Source organism: Bombus terrestris, chromosome 15 (assembly GCF_910591885.1).
Source record: "Bombus terrestris chromosome 15, iyBomTerr1.2, whole genome shotgun sequence".
Classification (NCBI taxonomy): domain Eukaryota; kingdom Metazoa; phylum Arthropoda; class Insecta; order Hymenoptera; family Apidae; genus Bombus; species Bombus terrestris.
In genome coordinates, this window is record NC_063283.1 from 2,525,044 (window position 1) to 2,551,525 (window position 26,482).

General features: G+C 42.1%; 1 protein-coding gene across 2 annotated transcripts in view; it reads right to left on the reverse strand.

Annotated features, from left to right (window-relative positions):
* Positions 1 to 294: 294 nt before the first annotated feature.
* LOC100644697 (DE-cadherin) overlaps positions 295 to 26,482 on the reverse strand; it is an 89,118-nt gene continuing 62,930 nt past the window's right edge. The window contains exons 2-16 of one of the 2 annotated variants that reach the window (XM_048412658.1): positions 18,246 to 18,319; positions 17,219 to 17,360; positions 16,701 to 16,939; positions 15,747 to 15,770; positions 14,202 to 14,390; positions 13,446 to 13,732; positions 11,961 to 12,231; positions 11,074 to 11,653; positions 10,652 to 10,833; positions 8,977 to 10,321; positions 7,928 to 8,151; positions 7,275 to 7,490; positions 6,582 to 6,921; positions 5,786 to 5,938; positions 295 to 4,561 (exon numbers count right to left, since the gene is read on the reverse strand). In XM_048412658.1, the coding sequence (XP_048268615.1) occupies positions 4,419 to 4,561; positions 5,786 to 5,938; positions 6,582 to 6,921; positions 7,275 to 7,490; positions 7,928 to 8,151; positions 8,977 to 10,321; positions 10,652 to 10,833; positions 11,074 to 11,653; positions 11,961 to 12,231; positions 13,446 to 13,732; positions 14,202 to 14,390; positions 15,747 to 15,770; positions 16,701 to 16,939; positions 17,219 to 17,360; positions 18,246 to 18,319 (4,409 nt within the window). In that variant the 3' untranslated portion in view covers positions 295 to 4,418. The remainder of the gene's footprint in view (positions 4,562 to 5,785; positions 5,939 to 6,581; positions 6,922 to 7,274; positions 7,491 to 7,927; positions 8,152 to 8,976; positions 10,322 to 10,651; positions 10,834 to 11,073; positions 11,654 to 11,960; positions 12,232 to 13,445; positions 13,733 to 14,201; positions 14,391 to 15,746; positions 15,771 to 16,700; positions 16,940 to 17,218; positions 17,361 to 18,245; positions 18,320 to 26,482) is intronic. The other variant, XM_012316774.3, reaches the window with a different exon arrangement.

The window sequence follows — 26,482 nt, forward strand, 5'->3', positions numbered from 1 at the left end:
TATTACGCAGAAAACTGTGCATTGATAGCGCGCGTGAAATAAATCGAATTTATATTTCTACGGTATATTTTTAATAACTTTCTTTTCCTCCGAATGTATATCGAACGCTGTAACGAAAACTTCGTCTTTACGATTTCTAATAGCGTTAGGTCTATTGATCGGGGTGGTTCGATTCTAGCATTCGTATCGTTAATCTTTCCATTTTATTTCTTGTCGTTTAATTGGCTGTATTTTATCGTCGATGATATTTCGTATTGGTCCGGGAACTCGTTAAATATCGCAAACCACGTTTACTTCCAGTGTCATCGTCTTTTATTATTGCTACAAAAAAAAGAAGAACACGAAGTTACACGTATCTCCGACGACGGTAGATGGATCTCGCGAGTAAAGATGAAAGATGTGCTGCGCGTATATCTTGCGATCAACTATCACATGTCGAGTAGGTCGCGCGGGCAACCATTGTGGTCTCGCGTGTCCTGGAATATAATTTACAAGAAGCCTGCATATGCGTATACCTGTGGCTAAAGTGTTCGTCTCGCGACTCTTTCGCCAACATCGCTCGGAAAGAGGAACGCCTCTTTGACAATAGAGCTTCGTTCAAATTAGATAAATTACTTGAATTCAAGCAATAGAAATTTGACTTGCAACTTGAAATCTCTCGAAATATCATTTTAGATTTCCACGCGTATATTCGTTGCTCAAAAGTCGCTTGATTTCAAATAATTTCTAGCATTTTACACGGTGTCTATCCGTTACGTTACTCGATTCGAGATATCCCTTTCGAGCATTTCTTCCAAGAATTTGACCGATCTCTTTGCACCCGTCGTCGCTTTTCCTTCGAGACTGTTATTTAAATTCGTCAATACTCGAGACAGAATTACATAAAATGAAAAGGCGCGAGGTGGAAAAATCCACTGTTGGATTTGGAACACGGACAAGTTCGAAATGGAATAGTATAGGCGATAGGTATCGTGTTGTTCGCAGCTTCGCGTATTTACCGATATTCACGTCCTAAACCAACATCACCTTTCTTTCAACTTAATATTCTTAGTCGTACTTGCTATGCGTGATATTTATCGATGAACATTTTACAGACATACGTAACTACTTGTAATTTACTTTTCATTATCTACGTTAAAATCAGGATTCTTCGAAACACCTGCAAAACAGCTCCAATTCGAATATGTAATCGACTAATCTGAACGGAGCTTTAGGTGTCACCGCTCTCACACCTTGACCAGCTAGATGCTTGGTCGTGGAACAGAACCGTCGCGTCGTTTCTCTTTTTATTCTTTTCTCTTCTCTTTAATTGTACATAAGGGCAGTGTTCGAGTATATAGCATAAGTAGCGTATCGCGAACTAGTCCGCTCGTAGCGTAGTCAGTGCGCGATAAATAAGTGTGACGCGGCAAAGTCGAGCCGAACTCTACCGATGAGCCGCGATCGTTTCACGTTTCTTATTCGCCGCTGCCGACGGAGACGTTCTTTGTACTGCGACGGAGTGTATCGTTAAAAAGACGCCCACCTGTACGATACGACGGGTGATTTACTAACACATATCTTATTATTCCAATAACGTATCTCGATACTCGTGCCCGTGCAATCGTAATTATTCGGCGACAGACGTCATCTAAATAAGAAAGGTTCGTTCTTGGATATCGATGCGTACGAACCAGCTACTCTTACGCATCTGAGATCACGCGCTCTCCCCTAAACCGCATTCGTTTCTTATCGTATAAATTACACGTTAAATCTTTCGACGACGCTTTGAAGTTGATTCAGTAGGCAAGTTCGCCCAAACGGAGTTTGCTAATCCTTTGCGGTCGTATGACTTCTCTCTGCCATCGAAACGCCCTTAGTACGTACGTATACTCTCAGCTATTGAGGCAAAGAACCATTTCGATCGTATGTCATACCGACTACGACGCTCTTCGAGGTTGCATAGCATCCGACGAAGGATCGAGTGAAACGCAATATTATCGGAGAATTTAGACACGAGTTGTTGTTTTACCAGGTTGAAAAATGTATTAGAATAATGAATACGTTACGGAAGCCGTGACATAAAGTGAAGAAGGTACAAGAAGAATTTTATAATTTGAAGAGGAAACAGTTTATGGCGATACAAAGTAGATCCAGTTTCTCCGAGTTTCGTACAATTTTTATATGGTAAAAGAAATTCTGATATTCGGTAGATTTTTCATATTCCCTTTCGTGGTTTTAACGTGGATTCGACAGAATTCCACACTGTAAATTGGTTAAAAAGAAATTGTAAATGAAATATCGCGCTGACGCAACTTTGGTCCTCGGTGAGTTAATAAGACTTACGAGTTAGTGCAGGTAGACATTTCCATTTCTTAAAATATTTCATAAGCAACGTTCTAAATTGGCAAAAGGAAAGCCGCAGATGTAAAGTAGCAGCAACGAATATCAGTTTGATCTTTTTAACATTTTCCTTAATTATGTAACCAGTAGATGGCAAATATTTATACAAATTCAGATTTTCATGAACACAGTGAAGAGTGTAGGACCTAGATACAGAAATTCGCTTCGCACGTTAAACGTTATAACAAGTACTCTACTTTAGATATTTTATATGTTTCCTACGCATATTTCTATCTTTAAATCTTCTGGAAACAGATACAAATCCGCGATCTAATTATTAGAGTTCAACGAAAATGAATTCCGGCAACCAAATCTAAGCTCGATACGACCGCAAAGGGTTAAAAGTCCACCTGAATCACCATCGATATACATTTGCGTATTTTTATTACTGATGCTGTTGCTCTTATTACGACTATCGTTATCATTACTATTATTATTATACATATACATATCGCCGTTGATGTATCGTACAAAAAGCTTACAAATTATTATCACATATATACGTGTACGTACGTGCGCGAACGCCTACATAGGTACACGGATATACATACATACATAATATATATATATATCTATATACATATACTTGGAAATATTCGCAGGCACATGCGCGCGTGCAGAGTCGTCTTCGCGAATGGAATAAAATGGATGTGGAGATAAACGATCATCGCCGATCGGCGAAAAAGAAAAGGCAAATAGTCGCGTTGGAACTGTTCGTCGCTGGTAAACGTTGCGACCATACATTCGTGTATTCGTGGATAATTCGGTGGATCGATTTTAGATTCAGATTTCGGGCACACGATATGGCACTCGGATCCCTTCTCACCGATTCACACGCGTAACCTATTCCATTTCCAATCACTTTGGCCTAAACGCGCGCGCATGCACGCTCATGCACACACGCATCTGTGTACAGCACAGATTCGGTGTTTAGGTTTATATCTATTCGTGTATTCGCATATGTAAAGTTTCGCACACCTCCTACACAGTTTCTAAACGCACTCGCGCACATAATCGTTTAATAAAATAGTCTATAAGTTAAATATAGAGGAGCGGTAACGCTCTCCCGCTGCCATTTGTTCCATCTTTATTTTTCTCTATCGCGTCTCGGGTTTCGCCTATTGCTACGCTGCCATCATTCATTCGTCTCGTTTCCTCTCTGCATTCTATATACTCGTTGCCCGCGATGTCCTCGCAGGCATATACATGCATACATACATATTTATTCGTTTCTATAATGTACGTATAAAAAAATAAGTCCAGTCCTCGTAACTCGAATGATTGCTAAAAGAATTCACCATGTCCTTTGCATCTTCGTTCGAAGTCAGATTCTCGCGACCTCTTCGCGCTATAAATCATCGTTCCCTTCGTTACTAGTGGAATGCACGCGCGAAATTAACGCATATCAACGAGCGAATATGCGCGTGTTCATTGTCGCGATGCTGGACAGCCGAGTTACAGTCGTCGTCGCGAGTCATCCTCGGCTGAGGCGTCGATTTTTTTTTTCTTTTTATTCACTGTTACCTGTCTTTTCATTTTTTCGTTTTATATTCTCTTGTCAATAGGAAATAGAATACTATCTTTGCTTTTTCGTGGTCTCTTAGTCTTTCGCCGCTGTGTCGTCTATTCTTAAAGATGCGAAGATCACGTGTTACATCGTCACTCGGACAGCATTACGAGCTATCCGTTGTTTCGTTTGAAAATTCGATTCTAACCGAATGTTATTCTCTATTGGTTGCGAGAGCAATCTGCTCGGATAAAAGGAAAGACGTAAAAATGGATAAAATGAACGGAAAATAAGGGAGAAAGGAAAATACTACGCTTCGATTATGCTCCGTCGAAACGATATGTGGCTACCGATGCCGTGATTCGGCACTGTGTCCTCGGTACGAAAGTACAACAGGTATCCTCGAGTTCGAGTTAAGTACACGAGGCGACGAAGCGAAGAGGAGTCGTTGCTTCGTCAAGGAGATCGGAAGTTATCGTGTTAATTGTCGCGAACTCTTCGAGTCAAAAGTCGAAAGATCGCGCGAGACTCAACACCAACTCTCGCTTTCCCGTTCTCCGACGCCGTCGCTCTCTTCGTCGCTGGGTTCTTCTCCGTACATGTCGGCTAATTTCCGGAACCTCGGACCAAAGTTCGACAAATAGTTGAACTTGAGATCTCCGTCGTCGGTACCTGCAGAAGAAAAAGGAAATATCGTAGAAACTAGTCGATGATTCTACCTCGTCTCTCCAACAGAGTCGAGTGTACTTTTTATCTTTTTTCTCATTAGAGCGGTTTTGATTTTTGAGATCGAGATTACTTCGCGTTACAGTACACAGTGGCTTACGAAAATATCTGAACAGTTGCCAGTAGAAAACTTCGACGCACGTATATATTATATCCTTTGTATAATAGATTAAAGAAAATTGATTACGCGGTATAATAAGTGGTAGCGATAGTACGAGGTCGTAAAATCAGCCACTGATTAAAGTTAACAACTTTCGATGACCGCAGCAACTAATTTAAAACGTGTTGGGAATCGTAAGGATCTAGAACTTCGTTCAAGGTTGTACGATGTCAACGCAGCGGCTCTACGATAAATCGAAAACAATTCGTCTGTTCGTAAAGAAAGATTTATGCAAATCCGTATTTTTCAGCCTGTCATTAAAAAGATAGAACCTAGCTACGCATAGAAAATTGCTTCGCACATTCTACTTTGGCTACTCTGCATCTCTGCATCTTCAGATTTCTCATAAATAGATAGAAGCGCATAAAACCACGGTCCCCACTTTATAGCTCTTATTCCAATTTATATACTGATAGCCCTGATTTCATGATTCATCGTTGAACTGCTGATGATGACAGATCGGTGATCCTATTTAACGTTTTACTTCCTCGCTATATATTTTCATTCGCTACACGGCTGCGGCCCCAGTTACCATTATTGGCTAACAGTCCATAGCGAATTGGAGAGTGTCTGGTAGAAAACACTGCAACTGCCAAGAAACAAGTTTTACAGTTTTACAGTTACAACTCTTACAGTTAGTTGCAAAGAAAGCTCAATGCTCCTTTCATTTACATTTAGACAGATGGCATAGTCAAACGCCAAGAAACGATTAGCTAATCTTCAATGGCATTTACATTTTTCTCTATACATTGCACTTGATTTCTACATTACATTATTCTCATTGACACGTAAAATATATTTTGCAATAAAAAATTTGTCAATCGTCGCACCCACAATGTTTTCTACAATTTTACTTACTATTTTGGTCAGTACAATGTTTTGTACCATTTTAGGATATTTTGAGACTGTAAATTCCGCTCTAATTTTCCTAGATTTTCATCGCATAATTTTATTTACTTCCGCCGATTCCGTTAATTAAACGAACGATACACATATTCAGTGTTACGTACATGAAGCCAAGGATGACAAAGAACCCTCGGAATTGCCTTCTCCTTCGTACGCATAGTGCCTGACATCGTCGAACGGATTCGTGTCAGGATCCTTGTCGCAACTCTCTTTCTTGCCGTCTAGGAAACCGCAAATGTCCGGCACCTCGTCGGGAGCTGGCAAACGAGAAAAGAAAGTGGACGTATATAATTGATCTTCGAGTGTCTTTTTGTTCGTTGCGACATTTCATTCGAACGAGATGTAACCCTCTGACTGAGACTTAGTCATCGTTATCACGAGCGCGTTGAATGGTTTATTTCATAGCGATAGAGCGAAAAAGCGGAACCGAACAATTTTTATCCCTACGCGATAATAAAATGTACTTAAAAAGTAACATCGTTCATATTAGTCTGACAGAATAATAACACAGCTGATAAATTAATTAGCTCGGACGGTAATTAACGCGAAATACATGTATGTGTCTAAGACTGAGCATAACGAACAAGTAGTAAAAGTTGAAACGTGAGAATACAGTGACACGTACATCGTTATACACAAGATACAAAAGCTTCTCGTAAGCAGAATGTTAAGATAATTCGATAATATAATAAACTAATAAATTCGTTAATATAAATCGAATGAAAATGATCGCCGATGGGATGATAATGCGATATTATCCTTTAGCGGATTAAAGCGTTAAACAACGCTTATCTCTTGATTCGTCTTACAGAGCTGTGTCATATAATACCATAACAAATTGTGTAACTACACTACGACTATAATGTGCGTTTGCTGGCTTACTTATTCAATTTATCGTACCTCTAGATTGCAAGCCAACGGGCGCAATTTTCGAATCGATAGGCGGTGCGTCGTAAATCGTTCGAAGAACGTTCAAGTCGTAGCCCGTGTCGACTTCACCGCCTCCTTCGTCCTCGTAATTAATAATGTTCTCTCTAATGTCGTCCATATCCTTATAGAGATCGTCGGTCTTTTTCCTGTGCACCACCACCGCGAACAACAGTATCAACAGAATCGCGATACAAACTAAGATCGCGACAAGGAAGTTGGTATCGATCCCGAAGGATACGGCTTTTGCCATCCCGTGATCGCAGCCAGGATCCGCGTTTCTAGATAGCGATGGCATACCCAAATTGTACGTCTGAAACATAGAATAGCAAAGAAGATGTATCGCGATTACAAATTATTGGACGAACTGAATTTATTGCATTTATCACGTTCACCGAGTTCCGCTCAGTAATTTCAGAAAGGTTGCTCGTTGCCCAAACTATTAGCCGTGCTATGTGTTTTCTAATTTTCTACATCTCAGTCTCGCTGTTTGCTTTCGACTCGGGAAAAAGATTTTAGATTTTTACGTACAATTTACACGGGAATGTTCACAGGTTTATCGATAACAGTTCTGTCACGTTCCTCTCGTAATCGGAGAAATCTTTTCACGACAGGCAAAGAAAATAGGATGAGAGAATTCATAAAGTAAACTCTTCGAGGCATTACATTTCCATTGAAGGTCATGTTGCGTATGCATCCGACGAATCCTCTGTCGGTAGGTACATAATCCCATCCTAGTTGCGAAGCCATCTTCGCGAGATTAGTCAGAGTTCCGCCTATCTGCAGGGGGCTGTTCACGTTCAAAAATCCGTTCGGTCCTTGCGGCGCGGTTAAGCTCATACACGCGGAGATTCCACAGTTGTCCACTTTCATTTCGATCGCCTGCAGCGCATAAAATACGGAGTTTGACATAGAGTTTGGACATTATGTTCGAAAGGTAGCTGCTTTTATTTGTATCATTTATTAACATACTGTTGGCAGGTCAACAACAAATAAACTCGCTTATTCATGCACAACATTGTTAACCGGTCACCAGTAAACTTTGTGTTTTATGCATGAAATATAGTCAATCTTTGCATAAAATATTTGGTCAACAGTGTGTTAATATATCCCTATTGATGTTCTGTATTCGTATTTATACCCTAGTAACGATGAAAAATATTTATACAAGTACATACATGTGATTCGAATGATCGTGAAGTATTTCAAACGAAGATTATAGCGAAAAACAAGAGCGATACCGTAGAGCACGATACAAAGAGTTATGGAAAAAGTTAGAACGCAATGATTCTACGATGATAAAGACCAATCGCGCTTACGTTCTTCGTAAAGTAAACGTCTATCCTATGTCTTTCTCCGTCAGTGAGTTTAATGTGCGGTTGATCGAGTTTCACGGTGCCAGACCCGTAGTCCATGTAGAGAACCGCGTATCCCTGTTGAAGCTCCAGGGCCATGAAGTCTTGAATTCTGATCTTTGAACTATACGTCATCGGACCGAAGTAAAATACCAGACCGTTGTCTATGTGAGGCGTTATCTCGAGACCTGAAACGCAAACGGATTCACGTGACGAATGGATATTGACATTCAGCTGCTGCAGGGATACAATAGTGGTCAGTTTAAATTCCAATAAATCGAGGATCCGGATTGTAATTCTCACGGAACAGACGATAAATTTGTTGCAACAGTACTCTCGATTTCCGCGAGAATGGAGGAGAATATATCTGGCGGAAATAAGTGAGAAAAATATCAACAGTATTTAGATACTGTCGCTGTATTTACTCTAGCTTTGTCATCGGTAGATTGGAAATATTTCTGCAAATTTACATTAAAACGCAATTAAAAGAGTAGGATCTGAGCAGAGATTTATTTCGCTAAATAAATATTAAAACAAGTACTGTATTATGGATATTTTATGGATCTTTTTTCGAAACTTTATATACGTATTATGTATCCTTGCATGTTTAATAAATCCATAAATAATTATTTGCTCACAAGGAATGCCATCCAATTAATGCTGAAATCACAGAATTTTGTAATGTAACCTGACAGAGTATATTACAGGGTTCATATAGGAGTATAAAGAAAAATGCTATTAACAATTAGTTTAGCAGCTATAATAGATGTATGTCTTTGTGATAAACGATGTGTATCTTTAAACGTTCTTACGAATTTTGTGGAACGTGCTTTCCATACGTATAATTGTATACATTTCTATGCAATTCCATTATAGATTAAACGACCTTCCTTGTGAATAATGAGAATTTACTACATTTGAATTGTGGAGACACTGTTCTATTGAAATTTAAACTAGCATTGCTACAACACATAGCATAGAAGAGTAAGGAAAGAAGAAAGAAATATACCAACCCAAATGAGAATCATCGCAAGCTTGACCAGGTGGCGGCATTATAGCCCAACCGTTGCCATGAAAACCAATGCCAAGAAGCTCGCACCTTGGTCCCTCGAGACCCGGAGGACACTCGCACCGATCTGCCAACGGTGTGCCTCCATTCAGACAAACGATCGGTTCAGCAACGTGACAAGTACACTGTGGATCTACTACAGCTCGCACTCCAACGAACGAACTGATATTCGTATAAACCGGATACGGGACCGTGCTTACGTTCAAATAATTACGACAGGTATTGTTACAATGCTGTTTTTCGATAAGGCACTCGTCGATATTCACCAGCAAAATATCTGTTTTTAGCTCTCGTTCAATCTCTTCCGTGTGTTGCGCCAGGATCGTATTCAGTTTCTCAGGGGCATAATAAGGACTACCATGCGCCGAGAACCGTACATCCAACAAACTGTTATTGTTATGATGCGGCGAATGAAGCACCGTGAACACGTCCACGTTCTCCACCGAAGTATTAAGCATATTCGCTATTCTCTCCTGAAATATTTCCTTCTTACTAACGCCAGATTCACCAGGAGCGACGAATTCTGTGGCTGTCATTCCGAAGAACCGCACGGAACCAGACCTGGCCACTGCTTCCTCAGGCAGCATTTTCACCGTCACGTTCACGTACGCGTTCACTTGATGTCGTGGAATGTGAATGCTGTATTCGGTGACTATGAACTTGAGGACGAACGTATCGTTCGAGATTCCTGGCAGCAGCGTGATCATACCGTCCTTCGGATTTAAAGTAAATCCTTCGTGAGTCGATGCCCAGGCAAAATGCTTGTCTGGCAAGTCCCAATCGTCAGCGTCGTTTACATACACTCGTCCGATATTTGTTGCCGGAGCTACGCCTTTATAATTGTAGACAAATATAGAGCTGGAACCTTCTGACATAGCATTGTCGTTCTCGTCACCGATGATTACGGTCAACGTCGATGTTCCCGTCATGGGTGGCTTTCCGCTATCCGTGATAGCAATCGGAATGTCGTAACTCTTTCGTTCTTCTCGATCGAACTCGACACGAGCAAACAGATCGGCGTCTCGAATAGCAAATTTGGCTAGAATCTCGTCGTCGGCGGTATTTTTGTCTATTTCGAATTGGAAAGGAGGTCCGTTTTCGTCCGAGTCCCAGTCGCGAGCCTTCAATTCCGTGATCTTATCAGGAGGCTTGTTCTCACCCCATACTACGGGATAGGGCATGTCGAGGAATGGCGCGTTGTCATTTATATCGATTAACGTGATGTTCACCATTACGAGTTCTCGTAGCGCGGTCGGGGAGCCGTCTTCGTCTCGCGCCATAACGATCACCTGAAACCAATCGGATATGATTAATTTCGCTCTTTCTTCCGCAGAAATCCAGTAGCGATTAATTGGTCGCGATTCGACAAGAATTCGAAAACCGAACGACTGCCGATCCCTGTGCATTTAAGGCAGAAAATGTGCGCCATGTACAAAATGTATAAAATATCTATGCGAGGTACTCATTGCGATGTTTACTATGTGGACCAAATCTCTGGAGCAACGGAGAACAGTGCTCTCCCTTGCCATTCGGTTAATCGTCTTTTCAGCTTTGCACCGACTGATCGACAAAGTGCTCGATGACACTAAAATGGAAGGTACAGTCGAAAGGAAGCTTACCGTCCACATGGAGTATCCCAAGGGACCATCGCGATCGAGAGGTTTCTTCAAGGTCATGCAACCAGATTTGTCGATACCTATGAGAGGTTGCTGGTCTTCTTTTACGATAAAGTACGCGATATGCTGATCAGCGTTCCTGTCCTTGATGTCGGGATCGTAAGCGATCACAGTAGTGATACAACCTGTAACCAGTGCATAGCAATCAAACTCGCTTATAGTAAAAGCTTGAACCTAGTCTTATTGAGAAGAATACGAATGGTCATAGAATTGATCAAGCTTCGGAGAACATGGCCTTGATCTTTGAAACAGAAATTTCAGATCTCTCGAGATTTGACCAAAACGTATTCTACAGACTATAGAACTCTTATTCCATGAGCACCATTCGTACGAAAGTAACGCTAAAGGGGATACGTCTTGCTTACCTTCCACCAGTTTCTCTTCTTCGATAGTAGGATTCTTATCAAAGTCCTCGAAGACCGGCGGATTGTCATTTACGTTTTCAATAAAAATCTTCACTTGAGCGGTATCGTTATACACGCCGTCGAAAGCTCTCACGGTCAAATTGTATTCCGTGATCTTCTCGTAATCCAACGGCTTCTTCACGCGGATCTTTCCAGTTGTGTTTTCGATATAAAAGCTGTCGTCGGTATTGCCAAATATAATGCTGTAGGTAACCGGACTGGCAGTATCCAAATCATTGGCCTTCACTTCGGTGACCGGCGCGTTGATGTTAGCATTTTCCAGGATCGAATTCGCGGTATAAACGGCTTGCGTGAAATGGGGAGCGTTGTCGTTCTTATCCGCGATCTCGATGCGAAACACTTGCTGACCTTTGTTGTGCTCTCCCGTCTTGAACAGCGCACTGGGAGAATTGTCCATGGCGATCACCTTCACGTTGTACGTGTCTTCGGTCTCCCTATCGAACTTGGTCAGAGTGGTGATGTTACCGGTATACTTATCGATAGCGAAAAGATCCCGGAAGTTATCCAATTCGTACGTGACCTAGAAAAACACGAGGGTGTGAAACGGTGAGAATGCGCCGATGGTTGTACGCGTCTGTGATTTTCATTGTTTGTATTGTTAAGCCCGCTGCCGCCGTTGCTCTTCTCTCTGGATCATACGAATCGAACGAAAAATTACATCGTAGCTTGCGTTATGTTTCTAAATGTTTGATGTCGTTGTTTTAAACGTATTTCGAATTTCTCGAGACTAAGGGAAAAATATAATAAATTCGAGAAAGAGAATTATTTGTTACAAGTATCCTGTTATCTATGTTAATTAAATAAAGGAAGAGGAAGAAGAGACGTACCTGGTTATGGGCGGAGGTTCCATCGGCGTCGATCGCGCGCACTTGCATCACCGGGACGCCTGGTGGCTCGTTCTCGAGGACTTTACCTTTCTTCAGATCACGAAACACCGGAATGTTGTCGTTGACATCCAACACCTCGATATCGATCACGGTCTCGGCAGCCAGCTGATACTTGTTCTGCACGCGCACGATCAGCGTGTAAGCCGTGTTGCTCTCGTAGTCAAGATGCTGAGAGAGCTTGATGTCGGCAGCATCCTTGTTTGACTCCAATCTGTCAATCAGAACGTACGATTATTAATTAGATGTACGATAATTGACGAAAGTATTAAAAAGGTATTACGAAAGTATACCAAGCGCAGTAACGATGGCAAAACATTTTTAATACCTTGATATTTTTTTAGCGATTTAACACTGACTGCCACATCGAGATCACACGTTTCGTTCAGGACGTTACGGGGATATTTTTATTATTCGAAGCATATAATGGCGAAATAACAATAAATTGACGATGTAAGACAACATTCTTCCCCAATGCACCGTTTATCTTATTGGTGGTCACGGGTGACCACCGTGGCGCCTTGGCAACAGTTGATAGCGACATATTGTAACAAGGCTTCGTTTATTTCGACAAACAATTCGCATTCGTTATTTCGTCGTAAGCAAAACGTGCAGAATATATCGTTGAAACGTGCAGAAGATATTGGTAAATGATATTTGCTCGTTCTATATATAATAACAAGGTATGTTCACACTTCTGACTTCAATTATACGATTATAAAACAGCATTTACGATTATTTTCTAAGCTGTGTTTACGATAATATTCGTAGATCAGCCCTCAAAGATATGGAGGCAAACACGGTGCATCGTTAGATGCGAGATTTGTTCTCATTTTTTTTTTTTATCGATGTCCTAATAGAAACGTTTAATCGTTCAATGGGGCACTTTTTGCTTCAAAGTATCTTCCATTTATCGGTTATATTCAAAATGCCCTAACTGTCAATTTTCGTACAATTTTTACAATTGTAAGAAGTTGAAGCGCTCCGGTCACCAATGACCACCGTGGCGTCACAGGAGAAACCATGGTCGGTCGTATATGACCAACGTGACAGTCAAAGTATTAACGTTTAGCCGATTTGCCTTGCGAAACAGAATCTTGAATGACATCGGCACGGGAGAAAGAGAAAAATCGAAGCTTGAGAGCGCGTAAAAGTTAACAGAATTATCAGAGCAGTCAAACTGACCAGTTTGTAATTTCTTATAGAAATTTTATACGCATCGATATCTATGCATTTTGCGAAGTTAGGACGACTTTTTATAGAATATACATTTAACTAGCTAATACCTTTTCACATGCCTTTCAATTTCCATTTCTTCGATAGAAGTTTCACGTTAGTCGTCGCTCGAACGTTAATCAACTGGAGCAATTGGCAAAACGGAATAACGAGATTCGCAAATCGTAACTAGTCACGAAAGATTCGATTTACCTGAATGTATTTCCTTTGTTGGTTTGCTCTGTTCTACCAGGAACCAGCTCGAACAAGAGACCGCTGTTGTCTCCGATGTGCGAGATGGCCTTTAGTCGGATGATACTCGCGTCGAAGTCGCTGAAATTTTCCTGCAATCGAATCGGCTCGGCAGGTCTTGGCAAGAAAGCCGGAGCCTTCTTGTGAGACTCCACCACTCGAATATCCAAATCGATCGTGTTCGATTTTGGAACGTCGCCCTGATCCTTAGCTGTCGCGGTCATGCTGAACTTGTAATCCGGATTCCTCTGCAAATATTCGACGATCCTTCAAATTCCTCCCATTCGGCTCGGCTTTGCTTTACTTTTTCCCATTCGTTGCTTTATTTGTACGAAAAAAAGGTTTGCTCGATCTATTTGAAGCCTTTCGTTCAGCAACGCGTCACAGTCGACATTCGGGCGAATTATTTCGTACTACAAGTTACGTTGGATCGGCAACTAAATGATTGCGGATTTCGTCATTACCGCCTAACGATATTTAAAATATTTACGTGACATCCGTCTATGTTTATGAATTACCGTGGTATATGGATTCTACGACGTTCGATCGGACGCTAGAAAAATCCGATCGTTCCGAAAAGTGTCGTATCGACTGTTTATTTGTACACAAAAGAGAACCGTGTACTCTCGGCCACGTGCGTCACGACCGAAGGATTGAAGTTAATTAATTTCATTAATATTCGAACGTTTCAGATCGATAGCGTTGCGCGATACTTACATCGATGGTATTATTGAGAAATATCACACCCGTGTTGCGATCTATTCGAAAGTACACTGCGTCTTCGGGCTTTCTAGACAACAAGCTGTAGTAGACCACCGAGTTGTTGCCATCGTCGATGTCCGTGGCGGATACCCTCATCACTTCTCGTCCCAGGTGCAAATCTTGCGGCACCGACTCGGTATACGCCTGTACGCGAGACCACGGTCACCAGAAAAACAAACAACGTTATATAGCAATACGTTTGCATCGTATCGATCCGTTTCTGAAATCTCTATTTCCCACCAGCGTGTCTTCCCCTTCTCTAAAACAAATCTACGTGTGCATGCGTCCAGAGATATAAGCTAAACGCGACGAAAGAAGCCGCGATACGAGCGGTAAAAGTGGGATTTTCTATCCTATAAGCGTCAAATGCGCGTGTCTGGTACGTTCCGTACTAGACGTATACATCATTTCCGATATGACGAGCGTCGCGCATTCATCTGTTTACGTATTCATTGTTCGCTATATTGTCTGGCGAAAGAGAAGATTAGAGAGAATGCGAGATATGATTTTAAAACGAGCTGAAACTTTCTTTCGCTGCTATTTCTGCGATACGATATTTCCTTTCGTCGCGAACATCGTTCGTAGTCTTTATCGCTATTGTCGTTCGTCCGCGGATAATTCGCAACGTATTCTCGAAACTTTCATCCCTCTCGAAAGTAGGAAGCGCATTATATTTATTATAATTAGACGTATAATTCTTGTACGATACAACTAGGGTTGACGCTCGAAGGAGTTGCTCAACGACGAGTAGTTTACTTTGAAAAACTGACACACGTGTATATATATGTCGGGTTTCGTTAGAAATTTTAGGCGTGAAATAATTAATAAGTATAACAAAAGCTATTGACGATGTTCCTGGGCTCGATTACGAATCCACGGTCAACGGGTAAACTCTTTGTACAATGGAATACATTTTGTAGCACGCAGACACGTTAACTCACACGCTGGGTTACTCTCAGACTGACTCCAAGTCGATGACAGAAAACTCTCCAGGGAGATTGCAAAATAAAAGACAGATACAGTCACATATGTCAAATACATATCGATCGGGAATATCAATCGATGTCCCTACATCTCCGACATATATATAAAAATGAAGGGAAGTGAAAAATGGTTTCTTGGAGGAAGATAAACGTGGGAGGAAAGATCGTTTCGATCGTGAGCCGTTCGTTTGAAAATCGTTCGTAGGACAAGGGAAACGCGTTTCCTCGTTACGGCTGACGTAAATGCGCCAAACTCGAACATCCGACGCATATAAGAAATTCCGCCTTCAGATCATTCGAGATTTTCGATCGATCACGCAAGCGTAGTAATCCACTGCGTAACAAAAACAGAACGTAGGCATTCGCATTCCCACAAACAAAAAGAAGATGTAAATGGAAAAGAAAATAGGAAAGAGAGAGAGAGAGAGAGAGAGATAGAGAGAGAATGGAAAAATAGAAATAAGAAAATAAAAAAACATCGAAATAGATATATACACCGGGAAAATTCGAGACCAACCTTCCATACGTATCCACGAAAGACCTAGGTTTGAAAAAAAAAAGAAAAAGAAAGAAATCGAAGCAAGAGGTGGTGGTTAGTGTAGCACAATCGTATGGTAAAGCGTAAGAGAAAATACGCTGCTGCATTCGTTGCTCGACGAAGCAAAAACCCGTGTTACGGGAAATTCGATTGGTCCGTAAAATGTGTATGAAATGGAAAAAAGACGAAACGCGTGCCAGAGGGTAGTATTTTCGACGACGTATACAGGCACGTGGTTCTCGTTGACACATAGAGCGAGGATGAGCGCGCGACAAACGCGACGATATGTAAACCGTATCGGACGTAGACTCCGGTTCGTAAATATCGGGACATTTACGATTAAAGAAAAATCAGGTAAATATGGCAAATCGTTATGAAAGTCGATAGAACCTTAAAGTCCATGAAATTTTTGTCTATCAATTCAGCGTGCTAAAGTCATTCGTTCGATACGAAACGGTATTCCGATATTTTCGATATTTTCGTATTACAATCAGCGATATTTCTAAAATTGTAAATAGTAAAAAAAGAAACGTACTGGATCTTCTCTCGGTTTTCTCTTCGTTCCTTCTACGATCTATTACGATCTATTTTTATATCGTTTTTTTTTTTAATTATGCATAACGTAAGATATTTTAGGCCAATGATTTTGAATTGTTCCAGTAGATCGGAAGATCGCGTTATTAATTCCTTATTTTCTTCCAACCCTTCCGAATAATTTTCAGAAACCTTTCGAATCGTCCTACGAACACGGACTCTCCTACTTTAATCGTTTTCTTAATGATCGAAACTAATTACCGCGTTTCTGTTGGAAGATCCAAGCGAATGTACTTATCGACTAGGATGCGTTGTAAATTGGTATGTGGACGAATCGAGTGACCCATAAGAGCGCTCGAGTCGAGAAGAAGGTTCTCGAGGTGGTCGCGCGGCACCTACCACTTTGTCAAAAACGGGTCCATTGTCGTTCACGTCCTCGATGGTGACTTTGAACGTGCACACGTCGTCGAGTTGCGGCCTTCCGTTGTCGGTCGCAAGGACGGTCAGGTAGGCTTCCTTTTCTCGAGCCGGTTCATCCCTGTCCAACACCTGCGTCGTCCTGATCAACCCGGTTCTGTTGTTGATCTCGAATTTTAGTTTCTCGCCGGGAGCTGTCACGAAACTATAAGTGATCGTGCCTGCGTGAAAGAGAAACACGTTTTAAAAGGCAAAACTGCAGCGTTTCCTCGAACAGTTTCGGTTCAGTCTTCGATCGAATTTGGTCAAAGGAAGTCCACGTCGAACGTTGATGGACAAGTTGAGAGCAACGTGCCAGAAGCTTCTGGCCCGATGAATTTTTCTACTTTACGTTCGAGAAAGATTTTACGCGATTCGAGTATCTTCGTTCTTGGATTTGAAATATCGGGAAAATTGGTGAAACTCTCGGTCACAATGCGAGATATTGACACGTCGCGTACCTCCATCGTCCGGATGGTCTCTGTCCTCTGCGTGCACTTTAATCACCACGGTGCCCACTGGCTCCTCCTCTTTCACTACTGGTGCGTAATTCGAGCAATTCGAAAACACTGGTTTGTGATTGTGGTTTTCGTTCTGTTGCATCTGCGAAACGAGCACAGTTTCGGTTATTATTGTTATTTCCTTCGAAAAATTGAGTTCGCAATTACAAGTTCGTCTCTGTACGCACAACGTTGTTGATATTTCTTACACGTAGAATTAATAGGATTAATTGGAATCGCGAGATCATCATCGTAGATAGGCTAAAACCGTGGCCTACGAAGATCGTTGCTCGGTTTTACGATTTTGTAAATAACAACTCGTGGTAGAAATCGGACGAGAGATTCGCAAGGTGGTACGAAGCGAAGCAACCTATAAAAGGTGATTATATCTCGACTTATTGTCAAGGGAAAATTAATTGGCTCTGCGAAAACAATTTTCAGACTTCCGCAGCTTGGTGATTTAATTAAACGCGTTCGGTTCTTCCGCGTCGTAGCTACAGGTAGACTCTAGCACAGTGCTATAATACGATGAATATCTCTTTTCATTTTAAATCGAAGTTAGTTACACGTAAAATATTCTTTTTCACGTTCGCGACTCTGCTTTCCTTGCTATGTTGTATGCTCGCGAGAAGCTCGGAACACGCAAAACGTGATAAAATACCAAAGCCAAATATTCTTAGAGCTACGTGTATTTCAACGACATGTGTCGAGTCGCAACGTCGAACAGCGGAATCAAAAACACGGAAATCGTTTATTTTTACAAAAAGAGGCAAACACGTAGAAGATCGTTTTCGATTTCAACTTTCCGCTCGACGAACACGGTGGCCCGATCCCTGCGGGATTTTAACTTTAACTAAACTAAACAACTTCGACTCTGTTAATGATTGAACGTTGCAGAAATATTTCACAACGTCATCCAAGTGTGCCGATCGATCGAACCGGAGAATCGGTTGATAGAATAAAAGTAGTATAATCGAAAAGCACTCACCTGAAATTCGTCCTCGTTAGGAAACTGCGATCTCGCGTCCAAGTGTCTGGAATGCCTCAATCTCGTTGCGTCGGCTGAAACACAGAGACAGGAAAATTGAAAATAAAACATCCATCGGAATCTCTTTCTCGCTGGACCAGACACGCGCGCGATGTAGGCGATCGTATTTTTTCCACGGTTCGCGCGCCGCGTTTCCGCTTCCTCTGCCGTTGTCTAGGTACGCGCGAACATGGTCCCGTAAAAGCTTTCGATTTTACGCGGTAACGCGCCACTCCGGCCAAGAGGTATATCGAGAGAACGATAAATAATTGAGAGGGAACGTTACGCAAGCCGAATCGACGTCGCGCTTTACCTCCAAACTGTCTAATAATTATTTCAACTCGCGAGCTTATCGTCGTTGCCCTCGCTTTTTCGCCTTTTCTTTTCCCCATCGTTCTCTTCTTCTTGCGTTTCGTTTCTCCTATTAGAAATCGGCTAGAGGAGCCAAAGGAGCCGAGCTTGGGAACGTTGGGACACATTTTGGTTGATTCATGGCGGTAACAGCGTTGGAACTTCATAGAAAGATACAAATCAACGATGGCTTAACGATAGTTGCGGATCGTTGCTGCTGTCTGTTTACGGAACAAGTAGAATATAGATGGAAATTAGAGAGTGTAGATTAATTCTCAACGCTCCGACTTTTAATTGCGAATATCGACCGGCAACTCCAACTTATTCTCATCGTATTGGGTTGTCCGAAATGTTTCTTTCGCTTTATAAGGAAATAATAGACGCACAATGTTTTTTGTTTTATATTACTTTATCGAATTATGCGCGAATATAATAATAGAAATAGAACGAAACGTATCGCGTCTGATTCAATAAAATAATATAAAACAGAAAATATTGTTCATCTATCATCACCTTATGAAACGAAAGAACTTCGACTTGCAAGTGTTTTAAGTGTCAGATTTTAAATGCTACGATGACTTTCAGAAGTAATATAATCTTGATTACGATATTTCTATTGATTATAATTGAATAATGTGTGGAATTTTTGAAAATATTCATTGGCATGCAAACCGGGTTTTTTTAAAAATCGCTTCGAGTATTAAAAATAGTTCGCATTCGCGCGAACTCATATTTTTGAGAACACAGTTGCGCGAGAATGTAACTACGGAACCTAAACAGAGCTTATTTCACCTACTCAGTACACGTTACAACGAATACTCTGCTTTGGAATTGCGCTTAACACTCTCACATCGTGCCATTGGTCACTTTGATGACCGGAGCGCTTCAACTTCTTACAATTGTAAAAATTGCACGAAAATTTACAATTAGGGCATTTTGAATATAACCGATAAATAGAAGATACTTTGAAATAAAAAGTGCCCCATTGAACGATTAAACATTTTTATTAGAACGTCGATAAAAAAGAAATGAGAACAAATCTTGCATCTAACGGTGCACTGTGTTTGCCTCCATATCTTTGAGGGCTGATCTACGAATTTTATTATAAACACAGCTTAGAAAATAATCGTAAATGCTGCTTTATAATCGTATAATTGAAGTTGGAAGTGTGCACATACCTTGCTATTATATATAGAATGAGCAAATACCTTCTGCACGTTTCAACGATATATTCTGCACGTTTTGCTTACGACGAACTAACGAATGCGAATGGTTTGTCGAAATAAACGAAGCCTTGTTACAATATATCGCTATCAACTGTTGCCAAGGCGCCACGATGGTCACCCGTGACCGTCAATAAGACAAACGGTGCATTGGGGAAGAACGTTGTCTTACATCTTCAATTTATTATTATTTCGCCATTATATGCTTTGAATAATAAAAATATCCCCGTGGCGTCCTGAGCGAAACGCGTGATTTCGGCGTGGCAATCAAAGCGTTAACGCCACAAGCGATAACATAGATACACCGATAATCGATATACCGATCGACGACGAGGAAGAAGAAGAAAATCGCCGTGCTTTTTCGACCACGTCGAGAACGATGAAAACGATGAAAAGATGAGAAATCGTGACTCGAGCAATGACAACGAGTGTACAGGTTGGCAAAGCTGTAAGCGGCACGCTAACCTCCCTCAGGGGGAGTAGCCTGCTTTTCCTACGCGGGGGTTAACCTACATTTCGATCGAGTTCACAGGTTCGTTTGGAAGGCGAGGCTTCGCCGAGCGGATACGCGTCCGCGTTTTCTCCGCTTCGGCCGGTTCGTTCGATTCGGACAAAGGGAAACGACGATAACTGATACGATCGATCTGAGTTTGAGAAAGCAAACCAAAGACGAGACCCAAGTTTCGTAACGATTATTGGCCAAGGGAGCCGCGTTATTTTATTCCGCGGAGATTACGATCGATCCGATAGATACGAGCGTTACTTCTCTCTTCTTTCTCTTTTGAGAATAAATCTTTCGAGGAACGGTTTCTAAACGATTAAACTGTAAGGTTTATCGACGAAGAACGAAACTAAGTTTGCACCGATCATTGCATAAAGCTAGTTGAAAGTATGCAAAGTCTTATTAAACTTGTTATAAAATCAAAAGGCTTATGGATAACGTAGTAAGATATTTGGTATCCGTGACTCCTTTAATTCTTCGTTTAATCGATCGTTTTTTATATTCCTCTCGTAACAGATTAAAACCGAGTTTGCATGACACAAAGGAATACTTTGAATTTACAATAGTTATAGATATTATACCTACAGCAGCGAGGATACTCGCTTAGTGGAAAGTTGCTGCGCGAAATTCGATTCAATTTGCTTTATAATACTCGTTCGCGATCGAAATTTTACTCCCACTACATATTCTAAGCGTCTCGAAGCACGGAGAATGAATTTTTTTAAGTCGGTTTAAAAGCCGTTCTTCCTACGAATTTTATGGAAAATATTCGCGCGTGATTAAAACAGCGAGTAAATTTAAATCGCCGGGGCTTACGACTTTTGGAATCGCCAACTACGATGTTTAGAACGATGACCTATGATTTTTCGAATTACGTCGTATGATTTTTAGAGACACGACCTGCGCCGCGCCGTTAAAGAGAAAGGCGACGACCAGGCTCGAACCCGTCCAAACAGTTTTCGGATACTCGAATCGCACCGTTTCGACGCCGATAATGTAAGTACTTAATTCGATTACCACTCCGCTTCCATCGTGCTCAAGATACGCTCGGGACACGTAATCGGCCGCGTCTTTCGAACATCGCTATAGTCGTGGAACGAGGACGACGCCCGATGCAATCTACAGTCTTCGAGAACGTGGAAAGATCGCGTCCGTTGCCATTCGTTGCACAACGTTCCTGGCAATTGACGCGTGTAAACTACGGACGTACAACAGCGTTCGCTTAACCCCTTAACCCGCTCATATTCTTTCGGCTTATTCTAGTCTATTCCGACTATTTTATTCTTTGAAACACATGGATCTCTATTCCTGCTTCGCGTCGAATATTTTTCGCCATGGCTATTTTGCCTCGTTGCTTGTCAGATAAATCTTTAACTGGTTTCGGTTCGACAAATTCACGGATTTATACGGCTATTAACCCCTTGACACACAAATAAAATAGCACTCGATGCGCATCGAAGATTTGATTTCAGGTAGCTCGGCATAAAATCGGCCTCTTATCGAGACGTCGACGTGCAAAGTAACGCAACGAAAGGAACAGCGTGTCTGCATACGTTGAGAAGCTAACATTCGCGCTTCTTCCGTAAAAGACGTAAAAGGTTTTCAATTTTCCAGCTATCCGGTTTACCGATCTTCGCTTCGATCTCGCCGGATGTCGAAGAGAACAGCAGGCTGCCGATAACCCTTTGACGACGAACTCGCGCCAACTTGTTTAGTCGAACGTTCGCTCGAACTATTCGTTTGCCCGGTGCGTGCCTTCTTGCGGTTTTATCAGGCAGCAACGCCACGATCGTCGATCCATTGAGTGGTCGTTGCTGTTACTCGCGATCGGATGCGTTCGCAACGTTGTACCGCGAATGCATTTTCTATTAGGATAATTACCGACGACGGTGCGCGCGAGTCTACCGGTGATTTCATTTTCCAGATTAACGGAGTGTGCTACCGATCATCGTGCTTGTCGATTAAATTTTCGTTAGCCGAACGCCGAGCGTATTCGTTTGCGATGCGAGCACCAATGCGAGACGCGAATGCAAACACCAACACACGACGATTCACCGAAAATTCATTGCTCGCGTCCCTCGCTCTTTGTCTCTGTCGATGGAAATAAGGGAAGAAGCGCGCGCCGTTTCTCCTCCAAATTACTCGACGACGATTAATCGATGCAAGCGCGCATCGCTGCTCCGTTTTCCAAAGAATTATCGATCTTGCGATCCGTATACGTTACTCTACACTTACGATTGCTTTTCCAGCCTGACTTTCTGTGTTTCGAGTCGACCACGATCGGGACAATCGCGGTCTCGTTCCTGTCGTTGATCGTTAAAGAAAGCGATGACGTCAACAAAAGGAGCACGAATCGGTCGTTCAATTTCCATTCTCTTTAGTTTCCCACCGAAAGATTGATCGAGGAGCTTGCCGAACAAGAATATTTACGACGATATAATCAAAAATTGACTTTGTGGCACCGAACTATCCGTCGATTATTCTCTGATATCCGTGGTTCGTTTATTCTCAGAACGAGTACGAATTGTTGCTGGAAACGAGAAGTCAATCGGCTTAGTTTATGATAGCTTCCAAGCAAATGTATTTTCTGGTCGAACAATCGAATTATATCGTGAGAGTTTTATTCGCTTTGTAAATATAAAAAGAACCAAGTTGCCCGACAGCTGTTACAATTGCTAATTTAAACGTGACCAATATTCGAAACAAAAGAAGGAAAAAAGAAGGAAGGAAAACTGGAACTAGAAGTTTCCACGCGATTCGCTCGATTCGTCGTTCGATCTAATCCTTGAAAAAGTCCTTCAATTTCCAAAATCAAGTGGCTGTACCTAGCGAAATTAAAGGATGTTCTCGTGACCAGCTGCCGTTCGTTGAACGATCGAATCGATGAAAAGATAGAACGATGAATTTTCGAGACGAAGCAAATGGATTTTCCAGCGACGTGTACTTCGTGGGAACGATGCAGCACAGTCGTAAATTACAGCTTTTAAGTAGGACCCATTGACGTAGCCACACCCAGGGCTGTACATATTTTGTAGAGGTAAAGTTATTTGCAAATCAATATCCTGCTTGTAGTATTTCATAGCTGCAATCGTTGTATTTTCGTGTCTGAATCACGCTCTCGTTTTAACAATCGAACGAACATCCCGCGTTTCGATCAAATTTCTGACAAAAAGTCGAATGAAAAATTTCGCGATAACACGCGATACGTGTATTCTGTACGCTCTTCGTATCTCCAAATTTCTCTATAAATGAATACAAATTTTCCATCTACCAATTAGCAAAAAGATAACGAGCGTGGGTAGCGAAAATCCGCAACCTATGCGCTCTACGTACGTGCGCTTTGATAATCGAAACGTGCAAGCTTTAACTATCCGTTGACTTTATGGCTGCGCTGTTATTTCTAGGATTCTCGAGCGCGATACGATACGTATATAATATTATTAAATATTAATCACAAGTTACGAGTTATCAGTATCAATAGATCCCGTACTATGGGAGTAATTAATTTAATTAAACGTATAGAATTTGATAACAACGCGAGCGTGAATTTCACAAACTTATAAATCATCCGGGATCACGTTGCACGACCTAAAATCGTACATTTTAAAAGTGGAACGTGCAAACTACTAATTTGTCAATTCGCTCGATATCGCGGTAATTAGCAAATTATCGCGCATAACGGGGCTCGTTCAATTCGATTTCTCTCCGTAATTGTTCGAAACTCCATCGCAACTACGAATAGAACGTTTATACAAATTCTAATCTCCGCGAGTTTGCAAGCTACGCACAGATCTGCTTCTGCCGTCAAGTATCGTAACGATTAGCGCTACTCTCCTCCGTTTTACATATTTTTCTATATTACGCGCGTTCTACGAATTCCTGCACTCGTGAATTTCCCACATCCTATAGAAACATCCACCGTATCATCTACCTGTAACAAAATGAAAAAACATCTTCGCAGCGCCGTAACCCGATGAAACAAATCCTCGATCGCGATACGGAGCTCGCGGTCGAAAATATATTCCCGAATTGGAAATAGAGAAAAACGGGACACCTGTTGCCGAAAGGGAACGAACGAGGCAACAACGTCGTTTGCAAGCTTTCACGATCTTTGCCTCTCTCTTTCTCTCTCTGTCTCTCTCGCTCTCTCTCTCTCTCTCTCGTTGGGAGTTTTTCCTCTATAGAAGCCACGATCGAACGACGTACATATGGTAACGGTCGATTCGACCGAATAGCGTCGGTCGAGCGATTTCCATGCCGCGAAGCTGGTAATTATCTGGTGTTTCGCGAGGTCGCGTCGCTGATGGATTATCGTGCGTGGCGTGCGCGCAGACGCACCCTATCGAACGATATCGAGCGCGTTCAAAGGCGGACAATCGCGTCAAAGAGCCTGCATTGTCGCGACGGCCAGTTTTAGCTCGACGTCGATAACGCGTTTGGCCGACCGGCTTTCGAAAAGGCAACGTACTCGTACACGGTCCCTTGCGTCACGACCAGATCGACCATCGATCGACGTTGGGCCGGTGGATTTGGAAAACATCGGTTTCGGGTCTGCGCCGAAGAAGCGAGCAGAGGCTTCGCCGATAAGGCGAACGAAATTCCGCGAGTTTAAGACGCGAGATGTAAAGCAACGTGATATATAACGCGCGATTAGAACACGACGGAAACGCGGCATATTAGAAATATCTCGTTCGATAATCACCGTGGAAACTCGTTAGCGAACCAGTCACAACGACCGGTATGGAACTTTTAATTCTTGCGATCATTGCGGACATGCGAACGTTTTTGATCATACGATGCTTACTTTTATCGCGATAGAAGTGCAATTACATGTATTCGGGAATATTCATCGGTCCGCTTTTGATTCCAATACACCATATTTAGTTATATGCATGTTGATGCATAAAGGGCGATGGCTATAGCGATAAAATCCAAACGAGCGGTATTTGTATGTATTTGGAATTAATCTGCCACGTTTGTCCTGTGTTTTGTCGCACACCTCACTCGTTCGTGGCACACGAATGCATATATTTTTTCATTGATCGGAAATTTATACTTGTCGTTGGCTCTTCTATTACGAAGAAGATTCTACGTATCCGATGACAGTTATCTCTTTACATAATCGCTACATAAAAAAAGGAATCTATTTTAATTATTACGTTGTAGATCTCGTACAACGTGAAATTAAATATATAACCGTATCTCCCTTGTTACAGCCTGTCCTATATCGCATAATGGTTCTTAACACGCAAAATGCCGCGTGGGCCATCAGTGGCTCTCCTTTTCAGCTCATCCGAGCAACAGTTTCGCGTAAAACAAAACTCGATCGTCAAACGCTTTATACGATAGAATTTAGAATCGACTGATGCGTAATTATCGCGTACAGTACAACTACAACGCCATGGGCCACCCACGAGCCACGCGGTCTCGCTCTCCTTTCAGAGTCACGCGAAAACCATTCGGCATTCGACGTGTTAAGAAACTTTTCCCTCGGATTATCGGTCTACCGAATTTCGTTTATAGCTCGGCTTTCGTCGTCGAGACGAGAAACGTTCGAGACAGCACCACTTCGATCGCTTCGTTTCGGCCCGTCAGTTTCGCTTCTCTTTATTCCGTTCTTTCGTCACGAGGCACGTTTCAGGGTGTCCCGAAGATAGCGCCAAAATGTCCTTCAGAAAATGGTTCGTTCGTTGCACGAACGATTCGCGGCAAGAATATACGAAAAGAGGAGCTCGTGGTATTTTCGGCTTCGCGGTTGTTCGTCGGATACCAACGGATAGCAAACCGAATCGATCGAACGCAATTTCCATTATCGAAATCGAAGCGTGACTTTTGCTCGGCTGCCTTCAGCCTTTGTCGATGATTTGGTACGCGCAGTGCTGCCGGTAATGCTCTTATGATGGCACGGTGTGTGCTCCGACTATAATACGCTATTCCTCGCTCAACAGCCGCGCGTTCTCGTCCACTGTACGGCTGCTATCGAGAGATGTGACATTTCAGCAATTGTCGGTTCTTATCTCTCTTTAGGAGCAGACTTTTCGCGTAACGACAATAAGAGCGATCGGTTCTTATGAATTTTTGTTGGCAAACTAACCGTTGCTTGTACGGCAGTTCATCTTTTT